This window comes from Aquila chrysaetos, chromosome 16, assembly GCF_900496995.4.
Source record: "Aquila chrysaetos chrysaetos chromosome 16, bAquChr1.4, whole genome shotgun sequence".
In the NCBI taxonomy this organism is placed as follows: Eukaryota; Metazoa; Chordata; class Aves; order Accipitriformes; family Accipitridae; genus Aquila; species Aquila chrysaetos.
Genome location: NC_044019.1, coordinates 9,470,770 through 9,492,361, shown reverse-complemented (window position 1 = coordinate 9,492,361; position 21,592 = coordinate 9,470,770). Strand labels below are relative to the sequence as shown.

General features: G+C 37.4%; 1 protein-coding gene across 5 annotated transcripts in view; it reads right to left on the bottom strand.

Annotated features, from left to right (window-relative positions):
- Nucleotides 1-2,339: 2,339 nt before the first annotated feature.
- KMT5B (lysine methyltransferase 5B) overlaps nt 2,340-21,592 on the bottom strand; it is a 31,823-nt gene continuing 12,570 nt past the window's right edge. For 2 of the 5 annotated variants that reach the window (XM_030039116.2, XM_030039115.2), the window contains exons 4-10: nt 14,587-14,752; nt 13,117-13,226; nt 10,938-11,104; nt 10,250-10,269; nt 9,930-10,066; nt 7,141-7,337; nt 2,340-5,185 (exon numbers count right to left, since the gene is read on the bottom strand). In XM_030039116.2, coding sequence (XP_029894976.1) covers nt 3,717-5,185; nt 7,141-7,337; nt 9,930-10,066; nt 10,250-10,269; nt 10,938-11,104; nt 13,117-13,226; nt 14,587-14,752 — 2,266 coding nt within the window. In that variant the 3' untranslated portion in view covers nt 2,340-3,716. Of the gene's footprint in view, nt 5,188-7,140; nt 7,338-9,929; nt 10,067-10,249; nt 10,270-10,937; nt 11,105-13,116; nt 13,227-14,586; nt 14,753-19,306; nt 19,372-21,592 lie in introns of all 5 variants that reach the window. The other 3 variants (XM_030039118.2, XM_030039119.2, XM_030039117.2) reach the window with 3 other exon arrangements.

Here is a 21,592-nt window from a genome sequence, read left to right as displayed (position 1 = left end):
TTTAACAGTTTTGTGAAGAAACAGTATTTGTTTTCCTCTCACGAAAAATTAACACCTTTGCCTCTACCCTATTAACTCACCACATCAAAGGTGCAAATCAGCTATCAGTTCCATCTGCTACCCAAACATTCAAAATTTCATGCTAAACCTGTCTTCAACTACATGGCAGCTCAGTATGCACTGCCCATGCCAGGACACTCAAAGATCTGCAGCCAGCCTGCCATTTTCGTGGCAGTTGTAACGCTTCTTTTTTAGCCTCCCACCCTGTTACACGTAACACAAAACTAGCTGACAAAGGCCATCTGCAACACGGTTCCTCCCATTCTTCAACCCACTAAAAGATGTGCTGCGGTCACCCTAAACCTACCGAGCCTTTGCAACTTTTCTCTCCGGTATCTTGGGAAATGAGAGACATAAAGGCTAGACAGGGTCCCCAACAGCCAAGTCACTATTATCTTCACAGTGCTTTGTGATTTGAATTGGACAGCAAGAAACATCCCCAGGTTGTCAGGTTCTCATACAAGTGACACAAACATTCATATTCCCCTAGCAGTAAGGTTAGGGAAACAGCACAATCTGCCAATTCACACCTAAATGGTGGGGAAAAAAAATTCTGCGGCAGGATAAGGACAGAAGAGACGGGTTGTGCAAGCCCTGCCTACCTCATCAACTTGGGGGAATGCATTTAATGAAGGCGTCTGTAACACCAAAAATCTGTGTAGCAGGACATCGCTATGGACCTGTCTACCCTGGAAATGACTAAAAGCTTTTGTTCCAAATTCTCCAAGAAGGTTGTTCAATGAACAAGAGCAATCCCGAGTTCCCGATGCCCAAAGAGCTACTTTTACTTACTTCTGCATCAGAGAAAAAGCAAAGCAGCTCTCATTAAGGGGTTGTTCCTACTAACTCATGGTTCACACATCTACTCCAGGCAAAAAGCTTCTGCCTCTAAGGGCAGGATTCTCTTCCAATGTCTTTACTACCTGTTTCATGATCTGCTTTCACTGCTTGAGGCTGGTTTATCAAGCCCTTAAATTTGCTCTTGAGCATACTGGTCAGTAAATGCCAACAACAGCTGGCAATGTGTACTTGCTGCACCCCTTTTCCTCGAATGCCCAGGTGAATGATGTTTCTGCAAACCAATCACCCCTTCCTAGAACCACCACGACTGCCAGAGGACCGTTCAGCACAAGTCTGCAAGCAGGAGCAGCAGGGAGACAGAACAGCTGCAAGAAAAACTGGCTACAGAGCGAAGTAGGAGAAACTGGTATCCCAGAGCACACTCCAGGAATAATCTGTGAGGCACCGAACAGAAAGCATGCAGCTGCTCTCTTCAGCTCTTTACCTCTTTCGCCGATACAGCACATACTTGCAGGGCACACCACCCAGTGAAAATGCAAGTGAATTCTCGAGGAAAGAGCTCTATTACTGTTACTTGTCATCAACTATTTGCTGGTAAACTTCCTACTACAAAGCAAGCCCTTAATAACACAGCTATCTTCCCTGTAACCCAACCTTTAATAACCCATTTTTGTATGATACAGTACAATTAAAAATCCCACAAGACAATCACCATAGCTGACTCGCTACTCAAAAATGTCAGCATACTTACCAAAGCTTTCGTGTTCAGTCTTCCATGAAGTAAAAACCTGACAGAGATTGTGCATTACATATAGACCAACCCATTTTTAAAAAAATATATATACTCCATACATGAGACACAGCGGGCTGTTAACAGAGACTGGACATTGTAAAAACCAAAGTTACAAGTATTATGTTTAATTCTACACTTAATTCTCTGCTAAGAATACAGAAGGGAAGCGAGATGAAGGCAGATTCCACGAGCTGATGTGCAGTCTAACAAATTACTGAAACGCATTTGAAAGGATTTCTTTGGAAAAATTCTTCATTTCTGTGAGGGTCAGAGAGATGGGCCAAACCATTACAATCAGCTCACATGCATATTCACCCACCCATTTCCACTAATGCTCTCACAACTGGGTAATACAGTGGTCATGTAACTCAAGCTCTTGCTCTTCTGGGCAGAAAGGGTTGGACTTGACATGAAAATACCGTTCAGCTAACAGTGGATTCAACTAATCCAACAGCACACATTTTATGATGTGACTTCTGTTTCTACACCCCTAGATAAGAAAAAAAAAAAAACACAACAAAAAAACCCAACTCTAAACCTTAATCCATGGTTGAGTAAAACCACAAATACCATAGACCAAAGTGCTATACAGTTAAGTCAGCTATGACATTTTAGACCTGTTTCAAAGAAATGGCTTATAAATGAGCCGATTTATACATACAAACAAGTCCATTGTGCCCAGAAGTTTCCTAACATTTTTATTAAAAACAAAAGAGCCAAAAAAGATTGCCCTGATACTCTTCATTGTTATAAAGCAGACTCTGAAATATTAAGTGAACTACGTATGAGCAAAGAACTCCAACTGATGCAGAGTTTAAAACTAGGTTTACAATTTCCTATTTTATTGGCATGGATGTATTTCTAAACTTAAAAACCTTTCTGGCAAGTTATCTCAATTTCTTATGACAAAATTTCTCACAACACACAAATATTTACAACATATACATATTTTTTCAGTCTTTTACAACTGGTTCTTAAAAGACAAACAATTTATAGGTTACCACAGAACAAAAGCTGTGACTTAGTTGTTTTTAATTTCATAAAACTATCATAAGTTAAAGTGAATAATTTTCTTTAAATTCCTTGTAGCATTTTACAAGTGCAACAGAAAAATATGAAGAACCAATTTAGGATAGCTGCAGTTCATTGGATAAATGTTGCCCGTTGTAATCACATTATTTCACAGCAAATTCTTGAAAAAATAAGCACCAATCATTCTTGCAAAGAACAATTTTATCTAAAAGTATTGAAAAGTGTTAAATACAAGGTGTTTAATTTACATAACAAGCAATAAATACACCATATCCAAACTTTTATTCTGCATACTGCTACCCTTGTACATATAATGTACTAAAAAGTCAGCAAATTGTCAACACCTTTTCTTTTTTTTTTTTCCTCTTTTTTTAAAGAAATCAATTTGACTTCCAACCAACGGTTTGCTACTATAACAAAGGCCACAAACAGTACGTCTGGGACAGCATACAGTGTTAAAACTGACAAACTCCAAGGGGGAAAAAAAACATCTAGCAAATAAATCGAAAAGCTGTAGATCATTGCTGGTGATATTAGCATATACTAGAAAACCTTAATATGCTGCTACTATGATTTTTTCAAATTGTTTAGTCAAATATCATAAGAGCAAACTAATGCTCTTACTGATCAAAAATAATTATGTAGCCACACTGTATTCTCATTGTCCTGCATGGAAAGTTTTGATGCAATTTCATAACTTTGCTTGAGCCTTTATTTTACAACAGAGCATTACCTCTAACTCAGAATTGCACATAAGAAGGCTATTAAAAAGTACAATAAAAATCTGCACAAATCAGACTTAAGAAGAGTCAGTATGCTGTACACTTTCTACAATATTACGTTGATAGGTGAATAAACAATAAAGAAGTGCTGCCACTAAGTTTTTCAGAAAGTTCTTCAGTTGAGGAATAATCAAATGGAATTTTTGTTGTTTTTTTTTGTTGTGGGTTGTTTTTTTTTTTTTTTTTTTTTTAATTTTTTTTTTTTTTTTTTTAAAAATGACATCCAGGTCAGTTTACGACCTATAAGCTTATGCATTGAGCCTTAAAGACTGATCTTCTCTCCTCCTGGAAGAAATATCAATATCTATTGAATCCTTGCCAACAATAAGCCTTAATCTCTTCGCTGGAGGAAGAGGAATAAAGTCATCAAATTCATCATCATAGTCATCTTCCTCTTCATCATCCTCTTCTGATGAAGATTCATCTGCTGTTTCCTCTTCATAGTGACCATAATCATCTACTTCCATTCTTGACTCCAAAAGGGAAAGAGTTTCACTACAACACATACCATTTTCATGAAGGTCCTCAGGGTACGTCCCTCTGTTTTCTTCCTCTCGTTTTAGCTGTATTTTTAATTTTGTTGAACTATTGCCTGATCCTGAGTTAAACCCATTATTTAGCTTTGCTACATATAAATTATTATCTTTTTCATGGTCTTTACTTAATTTGATGCTTATTTTCGAAGAATTCATTCCATCACCTTCTTGGTCATTTGCCTTGCTACTGCTATCGTGGCGTCTACGAAGAGTCAGTTTAGGGATCCCAGAGCTATTTTCAAGGATAAGCTGTGCATCATACCTCGTGATTCGTCTTTTCTTTTTACTTTTTGCAGTTCTAAAGCTGTCTTTTGCTTTAAAATTGTCAGATGTTACAACAGAGCAGCCACCAGATCCAGGGATACAGTCTTTATAGCCAACAGGTGTGCCCACCACATTATTCCTCTCTCCAAGCTCTGAATGTGAACTAATCAAATCTGGTACTTCATCTTTCACAGGTGTATTGTGCATAGTATCAGTTTCTTCTGTTTTTGCAGATGGTTTCACAAGCTTTCCTTGTCGAGATTTCTTTTTTGATATGCCTGCATCATTTTTCTGGCACCTAATCTCCCCTTTATGTGATGGTCCATGAGCCACATCATTTTCATTTACCACATGAGACTGCTGCTCTAAAATGTCCGATTGCGTTCCAGTCAAATTATTCTTATAGCTATCCAATGTATTTGGTTCAAGCTTTAAGTCAGAGGTCTCCTTCAAATTCATCCTTGTTCTCATTGACCTCCTTGTTATGTATGTGCAGGGTGGTATATCACCATGCTCATGAGCACCTTTCACAGAATTCAGTTTATGTTCTCTTGCTGCATGCCTTGTTAAGCATCCACTAGAGACTGCAACTTTGACTGGTCCCTCCAATTCTTTATCCTTTTTAATGGGCAAGTTTTTATACAAAACTACTTTAGGCTCTTTGAGAACTAGATTTCCCATTTCGAGCTTTCTAGAAGCGTTCTTTTGCTCTGGCCTTTTGCACTGATTTCTCAACTTTATCTTTGAAAGTAAAGGCTTTGCAGGCTTTTTCAGTCTCTTTGGTACCCTGGAATTATTTATATGAGTTAGTTTAGATGAGGTAGAATTTGATGATGCTGGAATTCTTGATATAGACTGTCTTGTTAATGTTCTATTTTTGCTGTTCTTTTTTACGCCAATTGAAGATTTTCTGTTAGCTGCAAAAGAAAAAAGTGGTTTTGTTATGACAGTGCTTTATCCTGAGTTTCCCACTCCCAAATACAGTAGTTATTTCATTTATTTTAAACACTTCATCAAAATCTGTGAAACAGGCTAGACAGTACTCAGTAAGGAGTGAGACTGCTTAACTTGCAACTCAGACATGAAAGGAATTGTCAAACAAGTCAAAGGTACACCTAAATTCCAGGTATACTTCCCTCACTGCCCCCAAAATACTAAGTTTAGTTTTTACTTAATTTCTTCTTCTACCATTTTTTTTAAAAATCCATCCCACATTGTCCACAGTTTTTACTAAGTATTATTGAAGCAAAATCTGAGGATCAGCATACTCTAGGATTAACCCCAGAATTTTTTCCTACAGAGGGAGGAAAAAACCCCCCAAACCTTAAGTACTGTAATGGTGTCCTGGTTTCAGCTGGGATAGAGTTAATCTTCTTTCTAGTAGCTGGTACATCGTTATGTCTTGGGTTCAGTATGAGAATAATGTTGATAACACACTGATGTTTTCAGTTGTTGCTAAGTAGTGTTTATACTAAGTCAAGGATTTTTCAGCTTCTGATGCCCAGCCAGCAAGAAGGCTGGAGGGGCACAAGAAGTTCGGAGGGGACACAGCCAGGACAGCTGACCCAAACCGGCCAAAGGGATATTCCACACCATGCGACATCATGCCCAGTATATAAATAGGGGGGAGTTGGCCGGAGGGGTGGATTGCTGCTCTGGAACTAACTGGTCATCAGTTGGCAAGTGGTGAGCAATTGCATTGTGCATCACTTGTTTTGTATATTCCAATTCTTTTATTATTATTATTGTCATTTCTTCTTATTATTGTAATGTTTTATTATTATTGTCTTTTTTTATTACTCCTCATTATTTTCTTCCTTTCTGTCCTATTAAACTATCTTTATCTTAGCCCAAGAGTTTTACTTTTTCCTGATTCTCTCTCCCATCCCACTGGGTTGGGGGGGAGTGAGCGAGCGGCTGCGTGGTGCTTAGTTGCCAGCTGAGGTTAAACCACAAGAAATGGTTTCAGTTTCAAGTATCCAGCTGTCTGTCACCTACTGTGGTAAGCAAAGGGATTTTTGTCCAAGCAAAGCTGCAACTCTAAAGTTTTGTAATTAGAGATCATAAGAGGGTTTTGGGAAACTTTTTTTTCTTTTTTTTTTTTTTTTTTTTAAATATCACAGCAGCAAACAGGAGCCAGATGGGACCATAATACTTTACATAGCTCCAAACCTGTCTGCTAGTTAAGTCAAAGTTTAAGTTATTTATTTTTGCCTATACTGAAGGTGGCAGACATGGGGAATGGGGGAAAGTAAATAAATGATACTCACTACTCCATGAAGAAAAGTCTTTCAGGAGCATCACAAACAAAAACCCCTTCCAATTTCTTCCGAGATTACTAACTGCGCACTTTCACTTCAGAATAGGTACCTGAACTATATCAGTCCTGGATGTGGAGAGGGAATAGCTGCCCAATTTAAAGGATCTCTAAAGGAAATGACTATTTGTTTAATAATCTCTACTAAGAGTATTTATTTAAAAACTGTTTTCGTACAGAATGTAGATAACTCAAACTACGTAAGTTTTCTTTCCTAAACTATACTACTACATGTGATAGTTTACAGTATTTTGAAATACATACATTACTGATAGAACTTTAACTGACATGTTCAGAAATATGACACTAGCTATTTGCTTTTGTTATAAATAAAAGAAAACAAAACAAGAACATACCAACCTCTTGTTCTTGAAACACTTACGGAAAAGTGAATTGCTATTTAAATTGCCTTTAGAACTGTAATTTATACAGGAATCTTAAGACCAGCATCTGAGATGCATCTCAACACTAAGAGAGAAATTCCATGACAGTGTAAGTTTTTCACGGTTTTATGAAACCTTTAATCCTGCACTCCAAGCTTTTCCCCTTACTTACTTGCATTAGCTTTTTCCTGAGTGGTATCTGCATCAGTGTTAGAGCTGACGGACTGGCTGTCTGAATTTTTGCTGCTGTCACCCAACTTTTTAAGTCTGTTCAATCGTTTATCTGTTTCTCTCAGTCCATATTTACTATTAATCACAGGAGTAGGTGCTGGCAATCCAACTCTTGACTTAAAAGCACCAGTTCCACGTCTACAAAGAAAAAGAGGACATAATGTATTAATAACTCTTAATATAAACTTAGAACTGTGTTTCATATACAATAGTTTGAATCCCAGGTATATTTGGGATACCAATAACCACTGAATTTATTAGCATTTTGTGGGCTGCTTTAACAGGATATCCATATACTCATCTCATTTTAGTAAGATGTGCAGAAAAAAACCTTCATTTATTTCTTGCAAGAAGAAAAGTTGCAAAAGTAGGTTTCCCTTGCTTTACTTCTATTTCAGTATCATTTCACAGTCAAATTATACAGGTGAAAATGAAATATGCTCATTCAAAATACTACTTAGCTTAGATAACAACTTCAATTTTTTCCTAATCACAGCAGGCTAGTACAAATATGTCAGCTTCAGTTACAATGCTTCTTACTGCATCAGCAAGAGTTGAAAAGTACAGAAAATGGAATAAAATTATCACATAGTTCTGTGTTCCTTTGTAACTGAAAGACTCCAGTATGTATGTATGTATTTACCATGAAAATGAAATGGCTGAGCAAACCGAGAACTTTTTTTTTTCCTAAGTAATCACAGAAAAGGATGAAGATTAATAATTCCTGTACTTGCACTTCAACCACTACTACTAGGATTCCTTTGATACTCTTTAACAATCCAGTATGCTTGCACTCTGCAGAATTACTAAAGACAACTTCAGTGTGGATTCCAGTGTGTTGTACTGGAAGAAAATCTACAGAACTTAACGAAAAGCATACCAAAAAGATTAGACAGGCTCTCAAGCTCCTCAAGGTTAATTATTATGCAGACACAATACTTGTTCTCAAATTAACTGGTATTTGTTTGATATGAAATGTTCTTTCAGTATTATTTTGTATTCTGCAAATTACAGGCAGCTTAAGATACTAGACTGAACCTAGCACAAGCAACAGCCACTTTAGATCAGAAAGTAATAGTGCTATAAACAACCACAACTGTCTTCTGACATGTCATCTTTGGTGCCCAGTTGTCTCAGTTAGCCAGCATGAACAGCAGGCTCACCTAAAACCAGTACATGCACATATGTAAAGATATGCAATTTTCTTGGTGATGACTTTCAGAGACTTGGAAAAAAAATTGTAGAGCCAACCCTCCCAAACGTACTCCACAGATCCTTACAAGTCTAGCAGTTTAACATTACAAATTAACACCCTTTACGGCATAGTCAAAATTGGGTCACTTAAAGATGATTTTTTTGTGGTGTACAAAGCGACAGTTGCCTCATCAGTGTTGGTAAGGACTAATTTTTCCTTGCTCAACTTTGCTAAATTAAAATCTCTCATATTCGATTGCTGTAACACAGCCTTGTGACCGAAAAACAGATTCCTAAAGTTAGAATTACCCAAACATTAGCTTTAAAATATAACTTTCCTGTACTTAAAATACGAAGATGACAAGTTAGTGAAAATGTTCAGACACATAATATTGGTTTGTCCTGAAAGAGAAAGTATGTCCGTATTACATTAAAATCAACAATCAAAGGAACTTGAGCAAAAAGAAACATTATCACTCCAAGTAACAAGGAAAGAACAATCATTGTGCCCATTTATTCAATACTAAACACCTCCCAGGACCGAAGTACATTTTTACTAGCAGCTCTCTAGATAGACTGAGACTGTACCCTTCACTTGGAATGATCTACCAACAGCATATGAGCTTGAAAGTCCACACCAGAAGGTTTTCCCTTGAACTGCAAGAATTGTTAGTGACCAAACTAGCTAGTAAAAAATGAAGGTAGGGTTATTAAACTATTTATATGTAGGTGCACAAAGCTATTTCTCAATATGATTAATATTTTGTCCTTTGTAGGTTTTCTCTCTCCACACTTAGGTGAAACAGTAATAGAACTGTCATAGGTTCTGTGTAGTTCTTCTTGGAACTAGGTGAAGCTCTCACATATGATGTTAAGCCTCCATGCTCACAGTAAGCAGAAGTTTCAACACGGCAAAAACCAACTATGAAATTCTTTCAACTGATTTTGTGAAGAAACTAGGTTGGGGCAGCACAGGTGAAAAACAAGTATAACAACAACTTTGCTGATATTGTGTGATGGACAGATATAGGCAAGTACCGTCCAAACCAGTAGATCTTTATGAGTACACAAACCCCCAAGTTCTAGTACCACAGGGTGAAAACTACTTTGCCCATTCCCAGCAGAAGAGAATTTCAGGTCAACATAGAAAACATTAATGAAGTTTACTTTTTCTATTGCAAAAAAGAGCAAAAGTTGGGGGTCAGTTGCTAATGGCTTCGCAGAAGCTACAACCGCTCTTCCTTCCAATTCTACTTTATTCTGTACAAATATTTTTAAGAATCTACACTTGTTTTTTGTTATTCTCATTTTGGGATATGTCCAGAACAGAGAATTAAAAGAAAAACAGCATGCAGGAGTTCTCAGGAAACATGACCATTCAGTAACAACATAAAAAAAATCATTACAACAAATAGTTAGGAAGCAATTGTAATGTGTCCAAAAATCCGAGTACTCGTAATAAAGGACTTCAAGTTTCACAAAATATATTGTGAATATGCCCAATTCCATTTGAAACTTATTTACATCAATGCATACCTTTCACAGGTGTAACATTCGCAGTATTCATTATTTTCTCCAAAAAACCCATCTCCATAGTAACAAGAGATTTCTTCTCCAGGTTCAATATCTCTCAGAGCTTTCACACATGCTGTATCTCTGCCCGTTGATACAAACTGGGGAAGGAGACAACAGAAAGGGGAGGGGGGAAGAAAAAAAAAAAGTTAATCATTAAGGTTGAACAGTAACTGAATAAGGAAAAAAAATAAAACCGTTGGGGAAGAAAAGGTGCAGGGAAAAAAGGGGAGGAAAAAAAAAAGTGGGGTGCTTTATTTATTTACTTTTAATTTCTTGCTTACCTTACAGTTAGGTCTGCAATCTGAAAAAGGTCCAAAAGATAAAGTCAATTAACTGTTGATAAGACCTGAAACATGAATAGTTGTAGATATCTAAAGTAAGGATTCACTCTGACTTCAATAACTGTAGAATCTCAACTAAATACTGGGAGTTATGTTAGTATTGCACAAAGCTATACATCAAAAGTTATCTATTTTGATATAGTTTGGTTTCTGAGATCTTCCCTATGCTACCACAAATGTTTAGTTTCTCTCCTCTGTAAGGTAACAGGATTTATCTTAAACCCTACCTGCTTTTCCTTCAGCATACAAATGCAACAGAATCAGTTAAGCTTCTGTGCAAAAGGTTAAAGGCGGCATAAGAAGTTCACCTAAGAAATACGTTACTGTTGACTAAGTTCACAAAGAATTCAAGGTAACCCACAATATGCTCCACTAATTTAGCTGCCAGTCCCAAAGTCTCTGTGAAGGAAGAAGGCATCACTTTCCCAGAGCCTTCTGTGAGTTTCCCAGTACACAGCCGATCAGGTCTGGTCTAGGAAAATCCCAACAGGATTTTGTCCTACAGTAATCCAGTATGCCAGATTCAGACATTTTCTCTAAGGTCCTGCATTGTTCAGCTCACATATAACAACACTTCTGAGTAGAATTCCTTATGTCCTTTAACATGCTTCCTATACTTACTACTCACCATGATTGATAAATGCAGCAGGACCAAGCCACAGCTGTGCACAGTTTTTCCGTGTGGAATACATGACGCTGAAGTCATTTTCCCCATGTCTCAGCAGCATGTTTTCTTCCATTTCTGATAGTTCAGCAATACAGCCCACAAGTAATTCTATTTTATCATTTCGTTTCCTTTAGTGTAAAAAGTAGCAGAATTAAGAACACATATGCCAAAATTGCAAAGTAATTTCACACAAAAAAAAAAGTCGTCAATAACAGGAACCGTTTTGTAAACGGTATCTCAACCCCTACAAACCTCATGTTTTAATTCAGTTAGAGACAGGATATTAGGCTAAATAGACTTTTTATCAGACATGAAATAAATGGTTTTATGCTACTATATAGAATCAATTACATCAATTCTGACAGACATTACCACCATTGTTTCTACCATGTCCTGACACTGCAAACAAGAAATTGCAAGAGTTGATTACTTCAGCTTCTACAGCTGTTAAAACGAAAAGCAAGATTTTTTCATTTGTGCACACTCCCTCCCCATCAGCACATAAGACGTTTTGACTTCCTCTAGCTGCTCTTGTTTGCATTTCCTATACTTCTTCCTTTGGCCAGGAAAACACAGCATAGTGAAGACACTCAGAACTCCGCGGCTTCTTAAAAAAGGGCCAGTATTGACTCAAAAAAAGGCCAGAATTCACACAAGATGTTTTCCTCTCTCATGAGATGTTCTTCAGCATCAAGCTAGTCCTTGAAATAGACCATTGGCAGGGGGCTGGGACACACACACACACACACACACACAGACAGACGGATGACCAACAAAACCATGATGCTTTCATGTGCAGACAGCCAAACTGCCATCATAAATATAGCAGATCAGAGACGCTGAATACTCAGCCTAGGAAGAAGCACACAATTTCCATTATCTTGCAAGGGCATTGTTTCTACTGCTTTTTAGAGTGGCCATTCCAAATTCTGGCCAGATTACTTTGACACAGATGAATATGAAGATACTAAATATACACAAAGGACACAAACCTTCCAAGGTTTGTGAAGACAAGCCTTTTAAGTCCAAAATTCTCCTTTTATAGAGAGTGCTGAGAACTCTATCAGTTCTGAGTCTCAATAGTTTTCCAGATATTGGCAGGGTTAAGAAGCAGCTCTCCTGTCTTGCTCTCTCTCAGGTCACTCAAGATTTTGAGCATGAAAAGTTAGTTCATTTTCAACACACCTAAATACAAAGCTTCCACCCCAAAGAATCAGTTAAGGGGAGAATTCAAACAAACAAAAAAAACCAACTCATGATTATATCATAATTGTGGAACTTCCAGCTACAGTCATGAAGAGCTAGAAACTGGCCTCAACCTTCTTAAAGCTTACCCTCCCACATGTTGAGGCCATAGCCCCACAGTAACGGCATGCTTACTTGGTACACTGCCTGTGTAATACCTAGCTACTCAATCCTAGCCCGCACATAATAGCATTACCATCATCTCAGATGTGATGTTATGAGTATGTACTGCCACAAAGCAAAACAAATATAAAGTACAGGGGGGACGGGACAGGACACGGGGACGGGAGACGACACGGGTCGACAGGGAACGAAGGGGAAAATTTATTTTAAAATCTGAATTAACCCAGGGATCTGCTGGTGCTGCCACCGACATGCTTATAATGAAACTCAGATGTGCAAAAATGAGATGGGGTAATACACTGTGGTTCCAACTTTGTGTTTCCAGGAGAGATTTATCTTGCACAATCAAAACATGCAAATAACACCCCTCAGTTTCACAAAGGTGAAAAACTCATTTTCCTCACAATTATTTGTTGTATAACAAATCCAGCATAATGCCAGTCTTTACATGGCTGTGTTTCTCACAAGAGGCCAACAACTCACAATTAGAGGAAAATAATTATCTGACTGAAAACAAGATAAAAAAAACTTGTATACTGAAAACTGTATGGCTACATCCAAATATACAAAGGCACGTCTTACAGATGCATGTATTATGTGTTAAGTACTTAGCAAAAACAGACACCAGATTTAATTTGTAAGTAAAAATACAAAACTTTCTATTTCACTGGTTGCAGTTTTAATTCTAAATCATGCTTCTTCAATATCATTTTTTAGAACCTTTCAAACTAATTGACAGAAATGGAATGCAACAGTAAACTATATTTCTTACCATTCTTTTGTTGCAACAATTTTGGCTCCATTTTGTTCAGAAGAATACCGATTACAAGGCAGTATCTCAAACCCACTGTCAGTTGCAAACATTCGTAAATAAATAAATACCTGCAATGAAAGAAAACAGTATTTTTCTGTTACAAGCAAAACAAAAGCAGTGGGGAACTTCATATAAAAATAATGAAAGTCAGTGAACTGCACAAAAAAATACACAAAAAATGGATATTGCAATGGGATGTTGTTTGCTGAAATGCGTGTCTGATTATAAATTTTAACTACACACATTACGCTAATCTTATTTTTCCAGACTGACTTGCAGAAATCCTCACATGGCTAACATGACTATCCGAAGAGTTTAAAAAAAATTAAAGATGCCTTCAATGGTACAAAATTGGTCCAACCAATGAAAATCGATTATTTCTTCTTAAAGTCACTGAGTAGTTGCATTCAAGAACTCTTCTCTGATCTTTAAAAACCACCAAGACCTAACAATCTACAGGATCCAATTTTATTCCTTCCAGTTCTGAGAAAGATACTACTTCCCTGACAAATCTAGATACTGAATTCAGGGATTGCTCGATCAATTCTTTTTAAAGTACAGTTGTATTACTCAAAAAACACTATGGGAAAGCAGAATTTGCTGCCTCCTTTTTTCTACACTACTAGATTTGATGCACTTTAAAGCAGGCCAAATTCCTTTTGGTTATATCTGAAAACAACGCACTCATTCCTGAAGGATTTGGGTTTTGTTTTGGTTTTTTTTTGGGGGGGGGGTTTGTTGTTTTTGGTTGTTTTTTTTTTTTAAGTAAAAAAATACTATGATTTCCTTGCAACTTTGAGAACCAACAACATTCATGCTATACACAAAATGGATTTGGGGTGTGGGAAGTAGAGGAAGAGGAGTAACACTCCCACATAAAGCCCCCATACCCAAACAACTGAGGTAATTTGAGGTAGCAAGGCTTCTCCTTTTTCCTTCACCTTTCTTTGTCACACAATTTGATTTAAAATAGCTGCAAGTTAAAACAAACAAACAAACAAACAAAAAAAACCCAACACAGAACAAACACAAAAAGGAGCAGGGGGAGAAACCCCTTCCAAAGAATGAAAGAAGTCCTTGAAACTCTTCATCTCCTGGAAGTAGGTCTTCTCTATTCTGCTTATGACTTAAGCCAACAGCAGAAGAGGCAAATGTGTCTTCCCTTCTACATGTCTATTAAATAAAAGGCAGTGGTAAGTTAACTCAAAAAAAAAAAAAAAAAAAAAAAAAAAAAAGCAGGGGCAAGGGGGAGGAGGTAGAAGCTAGGTGGCTTTTAAAAAACAAAGGAAGTTTCTGTTGAAAAGCAATGAAAGAAATAACATAACAGAGCAGTGGATTACTTTACTACTGCTACATTCCTAAGAAATTTTTACATTTTCTTAGCCTTTCAACCATCTGAAAAAGCACATTAATTACAAATACACCTACATGTTCCTTGAACAACCTTTCCTGCATTTTGTTCTTGTTAAGAAAATAGTGCCGGGCCCAGTCACCTGACGTCAAGGACTTGAAGGCTTTTTCTAAGTGCTCATCTTTCTTAAAACGTTCAATCACCTCTTTTAGTTCTTCTTGCCTTCCTTTAATAGGTCGAAATCTGAAATAAAGAATAAAGCTATTCCAGTCCACTGTTATTAATTTTCAATTCTTCCTCACAGTTACTCACAGCACAGAGTTCTATTGCTAGCCATATAAATATTTAACTTTTAGCATAAAAAAACTGACCACTGTGTACTCAAATCACAGGCCCTCATTTCCTGAGATAATGGTAGAGGTAAGGTAAAGCCGAGCATACTACTTGGAACTTGGAAACCCTCCATTCTGCCAAGAAGCACAATTTATTTCTAAAACAAATCTCCAATAAGATTAACCAACACAGAATAATATTTCACTTTTTTCAGCACCTATCATTTGGAACAAAGAAGCTAAAGAACTAGTATAATAAAAGTGTCACTGCCCTTACTTTCCTAATAAATTTACTATCATTAGAAGTACATGTGCAAAAAAGTCCAGCAAGTAAACTAGATGCTGTAAAGCTTCCTAGTTAACACTAGTATCAGGGGATCTACGCACAGTTCTGGCTTTTGTAGCTGGGTTGGGGGGTGCGTGATTTTAAATTTAAGCCCTCTACAACCTCACATATTACACTAAATTTTTTTAAGAGGGAGCAAACAATTAAGACAGCGCAACTGAAAAGACCGAGTAATAAATCTCAAAACAGAAAAAATGTGTAACTATCTTGAAGAGTGATTTCAAATCAACTTTTGCCCAACGCAAAGCCTTATTATATTGACAAACCCACTATATGGGTTTATGTAGATTGCAAACTCAACATTTGCATTAATGTAAAACACACCTTTTAATGACTACACAAGAAGTATCTATAAATAGTAACATACAGCACAGACACTACATCTGTGGAAGACTGAATTTCCACAGGTTAGTGCGATCGTAAGATTTTTTCCCCAGAATATTGGCTACAGGAAACAGGTATCTGAAAATCATGGATATATAAAAATATGAAAATAAACCCCTGTATATTAGCAGAGAATTCTGCCTTCTTCCCAAAGCTTGAGATTTAAGAAAAACTATCCTTCATATCATCAACAGGAAAAAAACTGGCTACAGAAAAAACCTGTATGACTGCAAGAAGCAGGAGCTCCACTTCTGAGCTGCAAAACCATGAAGAGAAAGAACAACTTAGAGATTATGTCAAATCTCTATAAATTGCCTTAGACCGAGCACATACCTGTATATGCTCTGCCTGGGGCAGAGGTGTGATGTGTGTACTTTTAAGTGTATGACACACCCCAGGGGACTCTTTGCAAAGGTAAAAACTTTCTAGGGTCATGAAAAGCTGTTTTCTGCAGCTCCTTTTACAACTCACGCCTTTTGCTTACACAGCATATAACGGAAGTGTTGAACAGGCTAACAGCTTTTGATTAAATCCATAACACTAGGTCCCATTACTTGTTGCTTGAAGTGTGTTACCATGCTGATTTTATTTCCTCCTACTTACCAAATGAAGTCTGTATTTGATGACAAAAGTAAACAAGGGGAAATAAATTCTTGAAGCTGGTGAAAGGAAACCTCATCAACTCCCTCACTGATACCCTGTTTTTTAAATTACCATATCACCTGGCTTATCCTCAACTTAGAATGCTGAATGTTGTAAGTAACTTCTTTTCAGATGACTGAATAAGATTTGCTTCTTCTATGCAACTTGTATGAAGGAAACAAAACACCTTAAGTGTTGCACATCCCAATTTTATTGCACCTTGTAAAATAGTAAGAGTTTAAATCATAAATAACTAGTAATGATGAGGATTCAAGCTCCTTCATTAGAAATGAAATGCTCTATTTATGCTCCTGATACAATAAAGACCTCCTAACAGCAGTATCCCTTCCAGCAGCAGTGCGGGTTATCAGCGTTTCATGCATCTTCCCTGCATTTCTCCATCTGAAAAACTTCCTTGTAATATAACGACTAAGCAATCTTTTAGATCTTTTTGAATATGGCAAAAGTTATCAGCATAAACCTGTGAGCTTTCAGATATGATATAGTAAGTAGTTCCAAGAAGACATTACATAAGTTTTCTTCTGGCTGGGATAACATCTAACAAGATAGCAAGAGTCAGTCAAGAAATAGATGCCCACTTAGAATTGTAGTATGTACCCTGCCAAGAAGTTTCAAATCAAGTCCTTTAATAAAGAATATACTTATCCCATCTCCCCCAAAAGCTAACTGCCTAACAAGCTGCTGAAACCTCATCATGGAATAAAACTCCCTTCAGACTACAGATGACATGATCATTATTATTTTTGTTCTGTAGCACAGCAAAGTCTCCCTCAACTTGCCAGATACAAGAAGAATATCTCCCAGTTCTCCCAAAACCAGAAAGACTTCTCCTGGATTTGATAGTCATAACTCAAGAGAGCTTCCTCAGACATTAAGGGAATTTAAAATGATATAGCCTGAGCTGAACCTGACTAGTTTCAGAATAAGACTTGCTCTCATTTTCAGAAACAGTTTTCCCAACAAGGATCCAACTGTATTTGTATCATGAGAAGTACAAAGCACACCAATATGCACAAACATGACAGGTCAACATTTGGTTTACATCTTTATCTGCAAACATTATAGGAGGAAAAGCCACAGGATTTACAGCTAAAACTGGTCTTCAGCTATGTCTATTCTTGCCAGGCTAAATGAATGATTGCCCTCTCCCTTACATTTTATATGTTAAAATGCACCATTTTTTTTTAGCTAAGTGACCTGCAGGAGCAAAGATAGGTGGAAAAACCATCACATTCAAAATTGCATTAGCACCTGAGACAGGCAATGTGTATGTGCTGATAGACATAATCATACTTGTTTATCACCAAGAAGCAGTTTAGTCTAGGCTAGCTAAAGAAAGCAGTATCCCAACTCAACCACCAGCAGGGAGGGGAGGGAAAAAAAAAAAAAAAAAAAAAAGGCAAGCAGGTGTTTCTACAGGTTCTTGTCTCAGGCATTCCACACTGCTGGCAGAATTCCTTTAAATGTCTAGCAGAAACTCATGTAACATCATTCCTGAGAAGTAGAATAGTTACTGTATGCCCAAGCCTTGAAAAGGCCAAAAAGAAGGGTGGAAACAGGAAGGGGGGTGAAGAGATTTTAAAAACCCCAAAACATTAAAAGGTCAGATGAATGTTACAGTGTATGCCAAGCATTTGAAACTTGAAACAGGGACTGGGTTTTTCAAAGAACACGACTCTCAGCACCCAAGGGTTCAAAAATTAATACCAAGGCCCTCCTGCAGAACAACTATCAAAATGTTGTACTGATATTTTTTACATGGTCACAAGACAGAGATAACTAGAAAAGATAAACAGGAATCCAAACAAGCAAGAACTGTCCACAAGTACATGGGAAGATGCTGAAAACCAACATCATGATGTACAGCGTTTCACTTCAAGGGTTCCCAAATCAATGAAGCAGAATGATACTTTGCACCCTGAGCCCGAGTTAGTGAGTTGTTCACAGCTCAAAAGCATGTGTAAACTGCACTGAGAGCACATAAAGTTTGAGCTAATCCAGAACACTACAATCCAGACTCCTCATGAAAGCTTCAGTGCTTTCACAGGTGTATCTCCATACTTTAAAAGGCACCTTCTGATTTGAGACACTGAAGAAGCCAATATGCCAAGAGAGCCTAAAAGTCGAGCGTTCCTTAAGAATTTGAGGGTCTGCTGATAGACACTTCACTTCTCCCAGGAATATCATGAAATAGCAGTTCATTCATTAGTCTTTCCCAGCACTACCTACCAAAAAGCCAATCGGTTTTGAGATGCAACCTTAAACACTATCGTTTTGGTGTTACAGTGCTTCCTCATTTACACACGGCATTTAAAAAAAAATAATACAAAAATCTATGCATCTGCTGAAAAAGTCTACATGACTGTTTTTGAGCACCACCATGAAGAGAGCCTGAAAAGACCCCACAGCTAAATGTGTATATATATATACATATATACATATATATATATAAACCAAGCCAAAGAAACTGGCTTTTAAGTGTCAGGAAAATAGGAAACTAGTTCAAAGAAGAGAACTAGAGAGATAGAAAGAGCTCAAGAAAACCAACAGAACAAACCAGCCAACCCAGTCTCTAAACAGAGAGTCAATTAACATCAGAATTGTTTATCCAGACTTCTGGTTTGCTCCTATGAGCAGCACCTTTAATAGATTCCATCATGGAAACTGAACAAGACACTCTGTTGTTTGAATCTGCTCACAGGCACAGACCCATTGAGCCACCCTACAAACAGCTTCAGGGGTCAGGTCTCACAGAACATGGAGTCTGCCACAAAACAGTCTGTTATTAAAAGTAAGCTAAGAATGAAAACTCAGCTATCACAGTATCTTTAAAGAAATAATAATAATAGCCCTTCTTCCTGCAGAACAGAAAAACTTTTCACACTTCCCTAGGAAACACTCATTTTTCCCTCGTCAACAAGATCCAAAAAAGCTAAGGCTATTGCAATTTCAAAATCAGCTAGAAGATGATCTTATCCCAGTTAAGGGCAAACTGAAGCGGTCTCAATAAGGAAGACGTAGGAAAATGGCTTGGGGAAGCAAAGCTCTTTCTCTCTCTCAAGTTTCTCTTACCTCGGGAATACTTAAAGAATCTTGAAACTCCAAGGTATAAAGCCAAAGGTCAGTGAGATGCTTGCCTATAAAGGAAGTTAAAGGAGAGTTTCTGGTAAGTTCAGAAGCACAGTACCTTGCTCAGTCTCAAGTCACTGAGAGCAGTGAGTTTGAACAAAAAGGATAAATTGATCCTGCAAGAGATCCAGTATGGAACTCCACATAGCATATCAGTGCATGATATAGGGTTATACTTCTAAACCTGTTTCTTAACTTCTGTCTACAGAACATCAAGAAGAGTGAATTTATCATAACATAGCACCCCATTAGCCTCTTAACAACAGGCACTTTGTATGGATGATATTTTTATTTAAGTGGCTATGGAAAGACAGCAAGTTACTGTTCATCTAATACCAGAGATTCAGCACAGAAGCTAAAACTGCAAGGCTGTTAAGCATTCAAGACAGCACAACAGGAGTTGAAAATCATCTGCTTATAATAAGTGGAAACAATTGATTTAGTTAACATACATTTTGGCTTCCCCCTGCCCAACCCTATAGTGTGAGTATCTTAATTAAAAGCTAGTTACATAAAAATCAACTTGTTCTGTGTTTAATCTCCAGTGTTGTTACCTGGAAAAAAACCCACACTCTTTAAAGGCCAAAGTTCAAAACAGAATTTTTAATTAAGAAAGTATTCCATATTACTTAAATTTCTTGAACTGAAACTATACATGCACCAGTGTGGTCAAAACTCCAATACAGCCTAGAATAGAAGTAAAGAAAGTTCTAACAGCCACATGATTTCATTCTCCTTAATATGGTTATTAAATAAATGCTTTTTTAAAATAAATATGGGCAACAAAAAAACCCCAAACACTTTTCTTCATTCCTATTCTGACATTCCACATAGTAAATTTAATTTAGCAGTTACCATGACTACTGGATGCAAGCCACTCCAGCTTTTAGAGATATAACACTTTTTATTGAAGTTAAAGGTGCAACTAGAAAAACTGTGGAAGAGTAAGGTGGTGAGTGTTGGTTTGGAGGGGTGGGGTGGGGGGTGGTTTGGTTGTTTGGGCGGGGTTTTGGTTGCAATTCTTTTTTTTAAATCCAAAACATTCAGCAGCAGCAAAACAGTTAGTTCCAATGTAATCACTGTGTGTGATCACATACAGTGAAGGAAGACAACCAGGACCAAGTTAAAGGACTTTACTGAATTAAGTTATCAGCAAAAATTAAAAGGAGACAGCAGACTTTACACAAAAGTCAAACAAGATCATTTTGGAAAGTACACAGACACTGAGGTCTGAAGAATGTAAAAGCTTCACTTTGAAACACGGTGTCACTACATAAGAGCTGTGTACCTCTAATCCATTATCTTCATAGGGAGAAGAGGAACTATACAGCCATGTAACCTTATTTAGCAGAAGCCACATAACTTGTTCTACCTCCAAACCCCATTCAAGATGAATACCGAGCCCCTTAATTATTATATCAAAATGAGCTAAGGAGCACAGCAGAGATTCAGCACAGACCCATGAACACAAGTGATATGGAACTGCTTTGCCTTCTTTGTCTTCATTGCTCAACAGTGACTCTCCGGGACAAAGAGTGACGTACCCTGTCAAGTACCTGATGGTTTACACCAAGACCAGCAATTGCTCTTAGTGTAGTGTTGACAGAAAGCAGCTTCCCACACATCATCCCCAACACACTTCATGTTTGCTATGGAAAACACAGAAATTCTTAAAGCTTGGTCCTTTAGTCTCACATTATCAGACAAAACTACCCGCACCACACACCAGTTTGTAACTTCACTGAAGGCAGCAATATGGAGTTAGGAAACACCCCTAGATTCTCCTAAAAGAGGCTACAATGAGTTTGACTTCCTAAGTCACTTGCAAACTTAGAAACACATTGGAACTGCTCTCAGTATTCCATAGCCTGATGCTGGTGCTTTAGGGAACCAGGAAACAACAGTGACTGGTAACAGAAGCAGTATTATCAGAAGTCTGCCTTAAGATTTAAATACTAACACATTTGTATGCAAGACAGTGAAGAGTGGATTAGCCATTAAGGCATGCAAACTTCAAGATTCAGCACTCAGCCTAGGGAAAAGCATCTGAAAATAAGAGATGGTAAGATAAACACGAATTCACTTTGCTTTTTACAAGCATCAGTTTTAATCTCTAGTGTTAGACAACCTTCAACCCAGGAAGTAATACCTTGCAAAATCAGTTTTGTTTTTACAAAAAAGACAGGCATGCAAGACTAAGTAAATCTTACAGCCAGGATAGCCTTTGTC